The 16,803-nt window shown below is 42.4% G+C and overlaps 1 protein-coding gene across 3 annotated transcripts in view; it reads left to right on the plus strand.

Moving 5' to 3' along the window:
- CEP89 (centrosomal protein 89) overlaps positions 1 to 16,803 on the plus strand; it is a 77,649-nt gene that overhangs the window by 22,527 nt on the left and 38,319 nt on the right. For 2 of the 3 annotated variants that reach the window (XR_009448849.1, XM_059667017.1), the window contains exons 6-11: positions 168 to 196; positions 1,342 to 1,384; positions 3,655 to 3,873; positions 5,710 to 5,855; positions 12,800 to 12,850; positions 13,017 to 13,100. Coding sequence is in view for 2 of the 3 variants with exons in the window: in XM_059667017.1 (XP_059523000.1) it covers positions 168 to 196; positions 1,342 to 1,384; positions 3,655 to 3,873; positions 5,710 to 5,855; positions 12,800 to 12,850; positions 13,017 to 13,100 (572 nt within the window). In the remaining variant the exon portion in view is untranslated. The remainder of the gene's footprint in view (positions 1 to 167; positions 197 to 1,341; positions 1,385 to 3,654; positions 3,874 to 5,709; positions 5,856 to 12,799; positions 12,851 to 13,016; positions 13,101 to 16,803) is intronic. The other variant, XM_059667018.1, reaches the window with a different exon arrangement.

Consider the following 16,803-nt stretch of genomic DNA (forward strand, 5'->3'; position numbering starts at 1 on the left):
CCGGCCTCGCTCTGGGACCAGCTTGCCATGCGATCTGGCCATGCCTGCTGCCGCTCCCTGCCTTGTTTAGCTCTGCTGTAGAAGGTGAGTTTCTGTGATTGAACTCTTCTGAGATGTCAAATGTCTTTATCTGCTTTTAATTTTTTCTCTTGTCTTTTTAAAATCAGATGGTGAACATTCTGTTCTGACTTTAAAGGTAAGATTAGTTTTTCAAAAACTGGTTTTCTCAATAGATTGAATTTCTACCATAATGTTTAAATAACTTTTGATTTTTTGGGGGGAAACCTCCCTTAAGAGTTCTTTCTGATTGGATGTTTCTTCCTTTTTTTAATCCTCATCCAAGGACATGCTTAAAGAGAAGAAGGGAGAGAGAGAGAGAAATATCGATCCGTTGCCTTCCCATGCACGCCCCAAGCAGGGATTGAATTCGCAACCCAGGTGTGTGCCCTGACTAGGAATCAAACCAGCACAGGACGATGCTCAACCAACTGAGCCACTGCGGGCAGGCTGAATGGTTTTTTTTAATACTTAAAAAACTTGAAGAAATTCATATTTTCCACAGTTTAAAAATGAAACTAATGTATTGAGAGGTTTGAAATCACATAATTTGTAGAATGAATAGACAATAACTAATTTGCAAACATGGAAATAGTTCTAACTTATGTTTTGAATTGTGTGAGGTCATAGGAATTTTAAAATTAAACATTTCTCAGTAGAATCTATATATAAAAAAGCCTAATATGCAAATTGTCCCCATGGGAGTTTGACCAGACAGATCCCTTGCTATGATGTGCGCTGACCACCAGGGGGCAGTGCAGAACGAAGGAAGGCCCCAGCTGGCAGCCAGAAGGCTCCAATCGGCCCTGATCACCAACTAGGCCTAGGGACCCTACTGTGCACAAATTTCATGCACCGGGCCTCTAGTTAATTTATAAACCTCATCTACTTTTTCAGCAGAAATTAGAAACTTAGTATCAGACTGATGTGTAATGGAAAAATTAACAAAAGTTAAAGCTTTCCCTTTCCTCGAGGTTTTGTGTTGAAAAGCAAGAACTTATATTCTTTTCTTGGCACCCTGAAAAACGTGCTTCTCTGCAGTTTATGGGGTCTTCTTGCATGTCCCAAGGAGAAAGTCCTGGCTGGAGTTTGCTTTGCACATCTCTCTGCTCAGCATCTGCAGCCATATCACATGCTTGAAAAATGTGAACTGATGGCCCATTACTCGTGGGACCTACATATAAAGACAGTGACTGACTGAACTTACAGGCAAAAAGGCATAAAGTTTGAACAGAAGATGCTAACACTCTCAGTTTATTAGGCTCATGACTTTTTTCCCCTTAGGATGAAAAAACACCATTATGTGGAAAACCTCCACCCTCCCCAGGTATTTGCCTTTTGAATTTGATTATGATCGAAAAGCTTATAGTGGAAGTATGTCCTCTGAAGCTGTGCTCAGATCCTGGGAGTGGGGACTGGAAGGACCTGTGGGAGGTGCTTAGATACTGGGAGGCTGGGTATATGCAAATAAGGGTTCTGCTCTGGGGCTGGAGGCAATGTGAGATTTAGAGATGTTTTCTGGGGCACTCTCCCCTATAATGTTTGTGGAGCTTCGGTAGCTTTCAAAGTGAATTTTGTGAATTTTGCCTGTTATGCTTCACATCACTATCCAAAAACTGTATTGCGTATCAAGCCTTTTCAGCCTGTCCTCCATTCTATCTTAGGGTTGACTTGACTTTCACCCATTCTGTCACTGGTTTTGGTGTTGTTGTAGGAGTTTGCTAGGGCTCTAACTTCTAGCCCATAGGCTCATTCGTCTTTGTATATATCCTGCCACTTAGCCCATCCTTTGAATTTATGTATTACTCAAAATGTTTGCTTATATGATTTCTATGAAATATCAACAAGCATCTCTTTGAAAATGTTAAATATACTTATTCCAAAATCTTGTCATTTTTGTGCCAGCCACTCTCTCCTCTGTAATTTGACTTGGGTGCTTTTCTTGGCTCTGAAACTTGCTGGTTCTTGGTGGTGTGCCCACCTTGGTCCTTGAGAGCCCCTGTTGGTCTGCCTGGAGACACTGTATCTGCTTACTGCAGGCTGCTCAGATGGGGAAACAAGCAAGGCTGCCAATTGTACAGCCTGTCTTCAGTGACTGACAGGCCAGTCAGGGGTCTTAGGGGTCCCTCTTCCTTATGGGATTCTACACCCCTTCAGGCCTGCCCTGCCTCTTTAGTGCCTGCCTGGCCCAAAGGATTTGAGCCCCATCTGGTGCTCTAACTGGACATCTTTCTAGGCCATTTAGGTTCCTATTATCTGCCAGGGTGAGGCATCCCCACCTTTTGTAGCTGACGTCTCCTGACATATTTTAGGCTGCAGCTTCTGTCTTCAACCTAATCTCAATTGTTTTCTTTCTGGGGTTCCCCTCTTGTTCTCAGTGTAGCTGTGGAGTTACTCATTTCTTAGCCTTTCCTTTCATGTTCTAAAGACTGGATATATGCGTATCAGGGTCAGAGGGTGTTATCTGGAGTCACCTGTCCCCTCCCTAGCTTTTGCCTGTCCCCTGGGGTGTGTGCTGAATCTACTGTCTGGAGCCACCAGCCTTCCCCCGCTTGTCTGTCCACAGAAGCTCTGCTTCTGTTTCCACCTCCACTTGGAGGTGTGCCCTGGCCAGGGAGCCCACTGTAGTTTTCACCTTTTTTGAGCTTTGTGAGCATATCTCTCCATGGAACATCACTCTGTTTTCTTCCTATCTTTCCTTTTTCTTTTCTTTTTTAAATATATTTTTAGTGATTTCAGAGAGGGAGAGAGAAACATCAATGATGAGAAAGAATCATTGATCTCTGCCTCCTGTACTTCCCCTACTGGGGATCGAGCCCACAACCTGGGCATGTGCCCTCGGCCGGAATCGAACTTGGGAACCTTCAGTCCGCAGGCTGACGCTCTGTCCGCTGAGCCAAACCGGCTAGGGTTCTTCCCATCTTTCTTGCTTTTCCTTCTTAAAATCCTTTGTGGTCTCTGGTTTCCTTCTCTCCATGGTGCCATCAGATACTGCCCACATCTGGTGGCTCCCCTGTTTCAGCTGAGTCTGCCTTCAGTGCTATGGGCCTGTGTCCTAAGCCGAGCTTAGCTTCTCTTGCTCCACTTGTTTCCTTGTCTGGCTAAGTGTCTTCCAAACGCAGATCTTGATTTGCCCCTCCCTGTTGGGTCCTGTGGGGCTTTGGCCCCTGAGTCTTTCGCTCATATATGTTCCCATCATAGCGCTGCCCTCAGAGCTCCTCTGGGCTGGGCCTCATTCCTTCCCTTTCTTTACTGCTGCCCTGAGGGACTCATCTGAGAGTAGAACCTCTTCTTTTCACACCTCTGCCCAAAAGCCTTCCTGGTTCCTGGTGGCCTCCACTCTGCATATTATGATATACAAGCGCCTCCCCTGAGTCCTGCTTCCCCCTCTGTCACCTCTCTTGTCATCCACTGTAGTCTCATCAGACCACTCATTCTTTCTTGTGCAGGCCATTCTCTTTCCCAGGAGCAAAGAGAATAACATGAGGCCTGACACAAAGTAGTTGCTAACATGGTTTTTCAAATGAAGTCTCACGTAATTTTGATGTAAAATTGTAAATGTCAATATTTTAAAACGTTTTCCTTATACCTTTTCAGATATAACTGGTAAAACACGTCAACGGTGTATAGAAATAACCAAAGAAAAGTTTGAGAAATTAAAAGAAGAAAATTTGCATCTGAACACAACAAACCAAACACTTACTCTTGAACTTAACATAGTAAAACAAGCAATGAAAGAACTACAATTAAAATTTAAGAGAAGAGTAAAAGAAAATGGAAAGCTGAAAGAGGCCGAGAAGGCATCCTCTAAGGAAGGTGGGGACAACTACAGTTTTTTAATTAAAGGAACAAACAGGACTTAACTCATTTTCTTATTTTGAGAGTTAATATTTTAGGTTGTAATATTTATTGATTTTAATGTTGATATATTTTAGGTTCTTTTGTGAAATTTGACTTTATCTGCTATATCATTATTGTTATGTTAAAGAAATTCTAATACTTCTGGATTTGATGCTTAGGAAAGTAACTTTACATATATTTCATATCAATTTTTATCTCATTGAACAGCATATAAAAGTGCCTTTTCACCACATATTTACCAATAATGAGGATTATATTTTTCTTGCTAATTTGATAGGCAAAAAAAATCCCATTTTTTAAAAACATATATTTTATTGATTTTTTACAGAGAGGAAGGGAGAGGGATAGAGAGCTAGAAACATTTGACCAGAATCAAATATGGGACCCTTCAGTCCGTAGGCCAACGCTCTATCCACTGAGCCAAACCGGTTAGGGCAGGAATCCCATCTTAAATTGTATTTATCTTATTATCAGTGAGCGTGGGTATTTTTTTCATATCTTTGCATATCATTTTCTTTTTCTTTTTCTTTTATAAATTTTCCCACTTTAAAAAACATGTTTTTATTTATTTTAGAGAAAGAGGAAGGGAGAGGGAGAGATCAACCAATGGATGTGGCTTTTCTCCTCTCTTCCACTCTCTAAAAATCAATGGAAAAATATCGTCAGGTGAAGATTAGCAACAACAAAAAAAGATAAATAAAATACAAAAAACATAAGCATTTATTTGTTGCCTCCTGCACGCCCCTACTGGCGATCCAGCTCAGCCAGGGCTGCATTATAGTCTTTATTCAGGTTTCTAATGTCTACCTCTTAACAATAGTACAGTTGTCCATGCTAAGAAATTAACATTGGTATATTGTTGTTTTTTAAATTCTCACCCAAGGATATGTTTTTATTGACAGAGAGAGAGAGAGAGAGAGAGAGAGAGAGAGAGAGAGAGAGAGAGAGAGAGAGAGAGAGAGAGAGAACATCGATGTGAGAGAGAAACATCACTTAGTTGCCTCCCATACACACCCTGACTGGGGACCAAACTCACAACCTAGGTATATGCCCTGACTGCAACCTTTTGGTACATTGGATGATGCTCCAACCAACTGAGCCACAATGGCCAGGGCTAAATTTTCTGACTTTAAATTGAGATATCTGGCTTTTTCTCATTGTTTTGTAGGAGCTCTTTGTGTATTAAGGATGTTAGCTTTCAGTTTGTTGATAAGGATATTTTTCTTTTATGGCTTATGCCCTTGATGTCAAGTCCTTTTTACCTCTCAGGTTATACATATATTCACTTATTTTTGTCTCTATACATCTATCTATTTATATAAGGCTAATATTATTGCCTAAAGAAAGATTATATCATTTTCTTCATATAGACCTTGCATATTTCTTGTCTTAGTCACACTTATTTCTAGATACTTTACATTATTTCTGTTATTACTTTGTGGGATCTATTTTCTATTATGTTTTTTAATATTTGGGAAAGTTATTTTAATAAATTTTCCATTTATACTATATGATTTGCAAGGCAAATATTTATATATCATTGGAAACAATGACTTTTCCTTTTCAATCTAAAGTTTTTATTTTACCTTAATTAGTTGTACATGTAAAAATTTCCACAAACTTCCAAAGTGTTGCCTATTTAGTGTTAAAAAACTTAGAAACTTTTATTCATTTGAACCTATGTGTAATTCACTGCCTCTGTGAGCCCAAAAGGGCAGATGGTTAGCAATTCATATAAAATCTTAATCTATTTGCTACATGTTCTTAGAGTATAATATTAATTTTTTTCAGTAGTTGCTGCACCTGAATTACTTTATCTAAGAAAACAAGCTCAAGAACTGGTGGATGAAAATGATGGGTTGAAAATGACTGTCCATCGTTTGAATGTAGAACTGAGCAGATATCAAACAAAATTCAGGCATTTATCGAAGGAAGAGGTAATGTTTCCAATTAAGAAAAATCAGCCTTTTTTTAGCCTTTCAAGTTGAATTGAGGGATTCATATTTATTACAATTTGGCATAAAAAGACACATACAAAGCACAGCATATTCTAGGGACCTTTCTATTTCCTTCTTCTCCCCTCTACCTCCCTTCCTTTCTTCCCTTCCTTCCTTCTTTTTTTTTTTTTTTTTTTATAATATATCTTTATTGATTTCAGAAAGGAAGGGAGAGGGAGAGGGAGAGAGAGAGAGAGAGAAATATCAATGATGAGAGAGAATCATTGATTGGCTGCCTCCTGCACGACCCCACTGGGGATCAAGCCCGCAACCCAAGAATGTACCCTTGACCAGAATTGAACCTGGGATCCTTCAGTCCACAGGCCGACGCTCTATCCACTGAGCCAAACCACCTAGGGCTCCATTCTAAGTCTTGTTCCTCAAGTTTACAACTGTAATTTATCAGCGCACTAACTCTCAAAAGAAGACAGACTAGTTTATACAGACCCCAAATCACCTAACTCTGGTCAATGGGACTTGCATTCATGAGTCCCACACAGGTTTATAGCAAACAAGAAACAGTTTTTAAAGGGGCTCAGGAGCACACCCCCAAACTCTGAAGCTGTATCCCAGGCTCAGCACAAAGGGAGCATGCAAAAATGGCCATCTCCCACTTTTTCCCTTAAAGGGGTGTAACTGCATACTTTCCTGACTGCTGCCTGAGGGTCTGGCTTCTAATCATCCTGCATCTAGGTGCTCACTGCAGTCCCCTCGTTGGGACACTGTGGGTCTTGGTATCTCCTCAACTACTGGGAGCCATTGAGAACAAAGACAGTGGACTATCACAAAGGTTTGAAAGGCAACCAGGAACTCCAACTGGGCTGACTGGTGAGGTCCATCTCCTGTAAGAGACCATTCTGCCAAGACTAGGAGAGGAGGCTGCTTTATCTAATTAGCAACACTAACTCAGGGTCCAGGAAAATGAACAAAGGAAGGAATGTGTTTCAAACAAAAGAACAAAATTAATCTTCAGAAACCAGCCTTAATGAAATGGAAATAAGTGATTTACTCAGTCGTATAACAGTCGTAAACATGCTCATCAAGGGAGCTCTCCCTCAGGGGAGCACGCCCACACCTTTCTTCCTTCTCAGGCATGCATCTGAGGGGCCCCACGAGACTGGCAGCCAGGAGAGCAGTAGGCGGAGGCAGCTTGTCCTGGGCTAACCCCCTGAACCTATCTCCAAGGCCCCCTGTTCTCTGACTCTCCAATGAGCCAAAGCAGCCCTGCCTAGGCTCTCTTCTGTTGCTGCTTCTATCCTAAGCTCTTCCTTGTTTCACTGTCCCCAGCTTTCACAACAGTACTCTCAAAACAAAAAAATTAAAGATGCTCATCGAGGTCAGGAAAGCAATGCATGAACAAGTGAGAATTTCAACAGAGATAGAAGATATAAAAAGGTACCAAAGAAATCATAAAGCTGAAGAATACAATAACTAAACTGAAAAATTCAATAGAAGGGTTCCACAGCAGACTAAAGCAAATGGAAAAAGGATCAGCAAACTTGAAAACAGGGCAGTGGTATTCATCCAATCAGAGAATCAAAAAAGAATGAAAAAGTGTGAAGATAGCTTAAGGGACTTATGGCATACCATCAAGCAGATGTATATACACACTATAGAGGTCTCAGAAGAAAAAGAGAGAAAGGGACAGAAACCTTATCAAAGATATAATGGCTGAAAACTCCCCTAACCTGGGGAAAGAAACAGATAACCAGATTCAGGAAGTCCAGAGTACCAAAGTAATCTAAAGAGACCCACACCACCCTAGCCGGTTTGGCTTAAGTGTCGGCCTGCGAACCAAAGGGTCCCGGATTCAGTCCTGGTCAAGGGCACACACCTTGGTTGCAGGTTCCTTGGGCCCTGGCCCTAGTATAAGGCAACCAATCGATGTGTTTCTCTCACATTGATGTTGCTCTCTGTGTGTTTCTCTCTCTTTTTTCCACTCTCCCTAAAAACCAATTGGAAAATATCCTTGGGTGAGGATTAACAAAAAAATAAATAAGATAAATAAAATAAAGAGACCCACACCAAACCACGTTATTTTAAATTGTCAAAAGGTAAAAGGAACACGCAAAATGGCCATCTCCTACTTGGAGTCAGTGAGTCTCCAAGAGAGAATCTTAAAAATAGCAAGAAAAATGTTCTTCACATACAAGGGGACCTCCATAAGACTGTAAGTGGATTTTTTCAGCAGAAACTGCAGGCCACAAGGGAGTAGGATGATCTATTCAAAGTGCTGAAAGAAAAAATTATACCAAATAAGAATAGTCTACCTGGAAAAGTGGTCCTTCAGAACTGAGATAAAGAGTTTTCCAGACAAACAAAATTCGAAGGAGTTCATCGCCAGCTGACCAGCCTTACAAAAAATGTTAAAAAGAATTGTTCAATGCCCAGCCAGTGTGGCTCAGTGGTTGAGTGTTGACCTATGAACCAGGAGGTCACAGTTCGATTCCCCGTCAGGGCTTATGTGCAGGTTGCGGGCTCAATCCCCTGTAGGGGGTGTGTAGGAGGCAGCCAATCAATGTTCTCTCTTATTGATGTTTCTATATTCCTTCTCTCTTCCTCTTTGAAATCAATAAAAAAAAAATTTTTTTTAAATGGAGTTCTTCAGCCGAAACTGGTTTGGCTCTGTGGATAGAGCGTCGGCCTGCGGACTGAAAGGTCCCAGGTTCGATTCCGGTCAAGGGCATGTACCTGGGTTGCGGGCACATCCCCAGTGGGAGATGTGCAGGAGGCAGCTGATCGATGTTTCTCTCTCATTGATGTTTCTAACTGTCTCTCTCCCTTCCTCTCTGTAAAAAATCAATAAAATATAAAAATAAATAAATAAATAAATAAATGGAGTTCTTCAAGCTGAAAAGAATAGGTACTAATTAGTAACAAAATCATATGAAAGTATAAAACTTACTGGTAAAGGTAAATATATAGTTAAATTCAAAATACTCCAATATTGTAATGATGTAAATCATACCTCTAGTATAAAGGTTAAAGACAAAAGTATTCAAAATAACTCTACAATAATTTGTTAATGGATAAACAATATAAAAAGGTATAAATTATATCAAAAACAAAATGTGGGGTGGTGGTAAAAATATAGAGCTGTGTGTGTTTATTGTGTACTGAGACCCACCAGTGACCCAGTGAGGGGAATTGTAGTGAGCATGTAGATGCAAGCTGATTAAAAGCTCAAAGTTAAGTTGTTATTCGCTTAAAATGACTGTTAAAAATGTCTTATGCAAGCCTCATGGTAATCACAAAGCAAATACCTATAATAGATGTACACAAAAGAGAAAGAGAAAGGAAGAATCAAAACATACTACTACAGGAAAGCATCAAATCACAAAGGAAGAGAGCAAGAAAGGCAGGAAGGAATTACAAAACAGCCAGCAAACAATGAACAGATGGCAACTAAAAAGGCCATACTTAATAATTAATTAAAATGAAAGGACTAAATTCTTTTTTTTTTTAATTAAATCTTTATTGTTCAGATTATTACATTTGTTCCTCTTTTTTTTTCCCCCCCATAACTCCCCTCCTCCCAGTTCCCGCCCCACCCTCCGCCCTCACTCCCCACCCACTGTCCTCATCCATAGGTGCACGATTTTTGTCCAGTCTCTTCCCACATCTCCCACACCCCTTTCCCCCCCAAGAATAGTCAGTCCATTCCCTTTCTATGTCCCTGATTCTATTATAATCACCAGTTCATTCTGTTCATCAGATTATTTATTCACTTGATTCTTAGATTCACTTGTTGATTGATGCATATTTGTTGTTCATAATTTGTATCTTTACCTTTTTCTTCCTCTTCCTCTTCTTAAAGGATACCTTTCAGCATTTCATATAATCCTGGTTTGGTGGGGATGAACTCCTTTAGCTTTTCCTTATCTGTGAAGCTCTTTATCTGACCTTCAATTCTGAATGATAGCTTTGCTGGATAAAGTAATCTTGGTTGTAGGTTCTTGGTATTCATCACTTTGAATATTTCTTGCCACTCCCTTCTGGCCTGCAAAGTTTCTGTTGAGAAATCAGCTGACAGTCGTATGGGTATTCCCTTGTAGGTAACTGAGTTTCTTTCTCTTGCCGTTTTTAAGATTCTCTCTTTATCTTTTGCTCTTGGCATTTTAATTATGATGTGTCTTGGTGTGGTCCTCTTTGGATTCCTTTTGTTTGGGGTTCTCCGCGCTTCTTGGACCTGTAAGTCCATTTCTTTCACCAGGTGGGGGAAGTTTTCTGTCATTATTTCTTCAAATAGGTTTTCAATATCTTGCTCTCTCTCATCTTCTGGCACCCCTATAATTCTGATGTTGGTACGCTTGAAGCTGTCCCAGAGGCTCCTTACACTATCCTCGCATTTTTGGATTCTTTTTTCATTTTGCTTTTCCGGTTGGATGTTTTTTGCTTCCTCGCATTTCAAATCATTGACTTGATTCTTGCGCTCCTCTGGTCTGCTGTCGGGCGTCTGTATAATATTCGTTATTTCAGTCCGTGTATGCTTAATTTCTAGTTGGTTCCCCAATATAAGATCGAGGGTCTTATTAGTTTTCGTGTAGATCTCATTAAGTTTATCGGCAGCTTCTAAACAGTTCTTGAGAGACCTTAAAAGTGTGGTTCTGAACTCTATATCTTCCATTGACAATTTTGTCCTGTTTCTTTGTCTCCGCATTTTGTTATGCTTCCTTGGTGTAACCCCTAGTGGTCTTTGTTCGCAGTCTTATAGATAAATCTTGATTGTTGTAGCTAATTCCAGGGAGGGTTTGACCTCCAGGCCAAGTGGCTATGAGAATCAGCTGTGTCAGCAGTGAGAGAACTTCTGTCCTCTAGGGAGGTGCTAATCTAGCCTTTGCCTGAGGCTATCCGGCAAATGCCTCTGTGCAGGGCTTGGGCAGGGCGGGTTGCACAGGATCAACAGGGTGGGCCGGAGAGAGCAGTTATGGCGGCTCTCAGTCCTGTCCCCAGGGACTCTGCCTCTCTGAGTCCCAGCACCCTCTGCAAAGCTGGGAGAGAAAGCTGCACTCGCTCTGACGGAAGCCAGACAGTCCCGCTTCTCCCGTTTGAGTCTGGGTCCCTAAAGACTTGCCCGGATCTGGAGCTCAGAGTCTGCGACTCCCTCCCGATTGAAAACAACAACCACGCCCTCCGCCGCCAGCCCGCTCCACGCACTCCGCACCTCAGAATTTGACTTCAGCACTGCGCCTCCTCTGAGTGTCCGTATGCGTTTCTCTTTCCTCCTAGTTGTAGGACTTCCACTCAGCCAGCGTTCCTGTGGTTCTGGGTGATGTCCCTTCCGTTTTTTGGTTTCACTTTTGAAGTAGTTGTTCAAAGCAGCAAACTCTGGCGTTAACCTATGCCGCCATCTTGGTTCTCCCCCTACTATGGTCGAAAGGACTAAATTCTACAATCAAAAGACATAGAGTGGCAGAATAGAGAAACAGAAAAAAGATCCAACTATCTGCTGCCTACAAAAGACTCACTTCAGCTTTAAGGACATACTTATACTGAAAGCGAAGGGATAGAAACATACATTTAATGTAAATGGAAGCCAAAGAAAGAAGGGGTAACTATGCTTATATCAGACAAAATAGAGTTTAAATTAAAACGGTAAAAGAGACAAAGAAGGTTATTACATAATGGTAAAGGAGTCAATTCATCAAGAGAGTATAATAATTGTAAATATTTATGTACCCAACATCAGAGCACCTAAATATATAAAGCAAATATTAACAACTGAAGGGGGAAATAGCAATAATAGTAGGGGACTTCAATACCCCAATAATAGATAGGTCATCAAGATAGAAAGTCATAAGGAAATATTGGACTTAAAATGCATGTTAGATCAGACAGACCTGATACAGAACTTTTCCTCCAACAGCAGCGAAATACACACTCTTCTCAAGTGCACACGGAACATTCTCCAGTACAGATCATAGGTTCGGACACAAAACAAGTCTTAATAAATTTAAGAATATTGACATATCAATCATCTTTTCTGACCACAGTGTATGAAATTAGGAAGTATAAGAAAATTTACAAATATGTGGACATTGAACAACATGCTACTGAACAACCAGTGGGTCAAAAGAGAAGTAAAAAAATACTTTGAAACAAATGAAAATGGAAAAGAAGAAAAAATACCTTGAAAAAGATGAAAATGGAAGCATGATGTGCCAAAACTTATGGGAAGCAGCAAAAGTAGTTCTAAAGGGAAATTTATAGCAATAAATACAAACATTAAAATCTAAGAATAAATGAATAACCTAAGTTTACACCTTGAGGAACTAAACAAAAGAAGACTTTTAGCTCAAAGTTAACAGGAGGAATAAAATGAAAATCAGCAGAAATAAATGAAATAGAGACTAAAAAGACAACAGAACACATCAATGAAACTAAGAACTGTTTTTTTGAAAGGACAAATACATTTGACCAACCTTTAGCTAGACTAAGAAAAAAGATGATTCAAATAAAATTAGAAATAAAGAGGAGGCATTAGAACTGATAACACAAAAATACTAAGGATCATAAGAAACTGTGAACAGTTATACTCACCAAAATACTACATGGTATTAAAAAAAAATAGTTGAACTTATAGAAAATAGGTGAAATTTGAATATATTCTGTAGATTAGAATATTGTATATCACTGTTGAGTTCTTGATTTTTATGATGGCAGTGTGGTTGAGTAAGTGAAGGTTTTTCTTTTTAGGAGATATACACTGAAGTATTACAGGAAAGGAGGCATTTTATCTCAAATTATTCTCAAACATTCCAAAAGAACATTTTCTACACATATAGATGCATAGATTGCTGATGCATAGTTGATTAAGAATATCTTAAGGCTTGAAATTTCAGAATTATAGTTTAATTTGTCTTCAAAATGTGTTTTGTTCTTAGAGTATAAATATTGAAGGCCTACCATCAAAGGGCCCTATACCACCCTGGTTGGTAAGTAAAAGTTATTTAATTTCAGGCCCATATTTTCTGGGCTATATTTGAATAGCTATTCAAATCCATTCCAAATTAAGTGTATTTTATCATCTTTAAAAAAATTTTCTGGTTGTGTTTAGATGTAAGAAATATATTAACCTTATTTACCAACCTTTATCTTCAGTTGGATATAAAGTACCTGTCACCCTTGTTGCTGGCTTATGAAGACCGAATGAAAGAAAAAGATGAGCTCATTTCCACCCTTCAGGTAGGTTGGCAGATGTCAGAAGAGACAAGATTTATTAAAAAATAAGACCATTTTAAACTTTGAATATCTATTCAAACATCTAACAGGTACTCAAATGTTTGTTAAAGGAAAGGAGGAAGGAATGAAGGAAGCAGGCTAGGAGGCAGGGAAAGAAGGAAGAGGGGAGGCAGGTTGGGAATGATGGGTGGAGCAGGAGGGGTGGGCAGGGTTAGATGGAGTTATGGAGGGACAGGGTGGTGCTGCATTGGAAGTTTCCAGACAGGCAGCCCCACATGGGCTGGGGTCTCAGGGTGCAGGAAGGCAGCAGTGCAAGGCACTTCTTTCCTGATTGTCTGCAGCTGCAAACACCACTGTTAGAAGGGACGTTTGGGCAGACTGAGGACGGTAGCAGGCCGTGAAGAGGCAACCTCAGGGAATTCCAATTATTGAGCTACTAGAGGCCCAGTGCACTTTGTGCACTCGAGGGGGGAGGGGGGGTACCTCAACCCGGCCTGTGCCCTCTAGCAGTCTGGGACCCCTCGGGAGATAACGACCTGCTGGCTTAGGCCTGCTCCCGGGTGGCAGAGGGCAGGCCCAATCCCTAGGTGCAGCCCCTGGTCGGGCTCAGAGCAGGGCCGATTGGGGGGTTGGGGCACCACCCCCTGTTACACTCAAGGCAGGGTGGATGGGGAGGTTGCGGCGTGACCCCCTGTCACGCACAGAGCAGGGCCAATCCGGGGATTGGGACACTGCCCCCTGTCACACACAGAGCAGGGCCCATCAGGGGGGTTGGGGCTCCATACCCTGTCATGCACAGAGCAGGGCCCATCAGGGGGTTGGGGAGCTCCCTCCTGTCACGCACAGAGCAGGGCCCATCAGGGGGTTGAGGAGCTCCCCCCTGTCACTCACAGAGTAGGTCGGATAGGGGAGTTGGGGCACCGTCCCCTGTCACACACAGAGCAGGGCGGATCAGTGGGTTGGGGTGCCGCTCTCTATCACCCACAGAGCAGGGCCAATCAGGGGATTGGAGCGCCGCCACTGTCACACTCAGGGCAGGGCTGATGGGGAGGTTATGGCTCTACCCCGTCACACACAGAGCAGGGCCCGTGGGGGGGTGGGGGGGGTTGGGGCGCCACCCTCTATCACCCACAGAGCAGGGCTGATCAGGGGGTTAGGGCGCCGCCACTGTCACACTCAGGGCAGGGCCGATGGGGAGGTTATGGCTCTACCCCGTCACACACAGAGCAGGTCCCGGGGGGGCTGGGGGGGGGGGTTGGGGTGCCGCACCCTGTCAGACACAGAGCAGGGCCGATCAGGGTGTTTGGGCGCTGCCCCCTGTCATGCTGATCCCGGTGCAGGGAGGCCTCTCGGCTCCGCTGATCCCGGTGCTGGGAGGCATATTACCCTTTTACTATATAGGGTAGAGGCCTGGTGCATGGGTGGGGCGGGCTGGTTTGCCCTGAAGGGTGTCCTGGATCAGGGTGGGGGTCCCCACTGGGGTGCCTGGCCAGTCTGGGTGAGGGGCTGAGGGCTGTTTTCAGGCTGGGAGTGACTGAAGTTCCCAACCGCTCCTTTTTTCCTTTTTTTTTTTTTTTATTCTGGGCCAGCTTTAGCTTGAGGCTTGGCTCCAGCTCTTAGGCCTCCGCTCCTGAAAGTAGGTTTCTGGCCTTTGCATACAATGTTGCGAATCTGCTGGCTGAAGTCCGGCGGTATTTGTTACAATGTTTGAAACTGCAGGCTCAGAGGCCTGCAGCCGCAGGCGGGGAACGTTGGTTTCCTCCGTCACTGAGGCAGGCAAGCCTCATGTTAGTTTCAAGCTGCCTGGCTACCGGCCGCCATCTTGGCTGACAGTTAATTTGCATATCTCGCTGATTAGCCAATGAAAAGGGTAGCAGTTGTAGGCCAATTACCATGTTTCTCTTTTATTAGTGTAGATTGGAAACAGTGAGAAAGTGAGGTTTTCATTCTTTTTTATTTTTTTTTACTTTTATTTTTTTTATTTTTAATTAAATCTTTATTGTTCAGATTATTACATTTGTTCCTCTTCCCCCCCCATAACTCCCCTCCTCCCAGTTCCCGCCCCACCCTCCGCCCTCACTCCCCACCCACTGTCCTCATCCATAGGTGCACGATTTTTGTCCAGCCTCTTCCCGCATCTCCCACACCCCTTCCCCCCCCAAGAATAGTCCGAGAAACCTCGATTTTTGCTGTTCCACTTATGTATGCACTCATTGGTTGATTCTTGTATGTGCTCTGACTGGAGATCAAACCTTGTGGGACAACTGAGCTGACCGGCCTGGGCTGTAATGCAGTTTTGAAAATTTTCTTCTAGAGGACAAATTAATCTTATACTGATTGATGAAATATCCACCCTAGTAATTAATAAAATTACTAATTCAGTGCTCTTTCTAAAATGGGTCAGGAGCTCCGGCCAGATAGCTTAGTTGGTTAGAGCATCATCCAATACACCAAGGTTTTGTGTTTGTTCCTGGTCAGGCTTATACAAGAAGCAACAATGAATGTATAAGTAAGTGGGACAACAAATCAATGCTTCTCTTTCTCTATGAAATCAGTAACTTAAAAAAACCCACAGGAAACATTCTCTGTAAAGACCATTTAGTAAATAATTTAGGCTTTGCAAACCATGCAGTCTGTGTTTTACAACTACTCAGCTCTACTGTTGTACCATGAAAGTAGCCATAGACACCCAACAAGTGAGCATGTTTGCATCCTAATATAACTTTACTTACAGCTGGGCTGGCATGACTCAGTGGTTGAGCATTGACATATGAACCAGCTGGTCACGACCTATGAACCAGGTTGAGAGTTTGATCCCCAGTAGGGGGCATGCAGGAGGCAGCCCATCAATAATTCTCTCTCATCATTGATGTTTCTATCTCTCTCTCCCCCTTTCCCTTCCGCTCTGAAATCCATAAAAATATATCTTTTTTAAAAAACTATATTTACAGAACAGGCAACTGGCCTGCGGGCTTTAGTTTGCCTGACCCCTGTTCTGAAAAGAGCCAGTGGACTGCTAGCAAGTGGGAGGTAGAGGAGTTACTTGGCATTGTATTAAGTTAAACAGGTATAAGCATAAATATCTGTTGGTTGGGAGAAGAAAATGTAGAGTCATCCCAGAATAAATATTGGCACCTAGGATTCTCACTGGAGGACAGCACAACACTAACGCTGGCCAAAGGCTGCCTGAGAAAAGCTGAGATGGAGAAGGCCCAGCAGAGTGCCACAGGTGTATGTACACCTGAAACTAATCCTATCTAATAAAGGCGGAATCTGCAAATTGACCGTCACTTTGCAACAAAGATGATGGCGCCCACAGCCAATAAGGAGGGAATATGCAAATTGACGTGACAAAGATGGCGATGGCCAGGCCAGGACACTTGCCATGGCAATGATGCAGGTGTTCCGCCTCGCCCTGGCTGCTCCGGGCCTCTGGGCAGTGTGCAAAGGCGGTGCCAGCAGCTGGGGAAGGAAGGCCTGTTTTTGCACGAATCTTTGTGCATCGAGCCTCTAATATAAAATAAGATTGGATGTTAGCTGTACTAGTAATTAAATTTTTCAGCACCACAAACACAGACTTAGGAGTCAAAAACTAAGACCAAGCAACAGTCCCGGAGTTGGGTCTAATGACTAATGAAGCTATACTGACTGAGGGCGTTAGCAGAGGCTCTTTTGTAATTGTAATGGAGCCAAAGTAAGAGACTCC

Source organism: Myotis daubentonii, chromosome 15 (genome assembly GCF_963259705.1).
Source record: "Myotis daubentonii chromosome 15, mMyoDau2.1, whole genome shotgun sequence".
NCBI lineage: Eukaryota > Metazoa > Chordata > Mammalia > Chiroptera > Vespertilionidae > Myotis > Myotis daubentonii.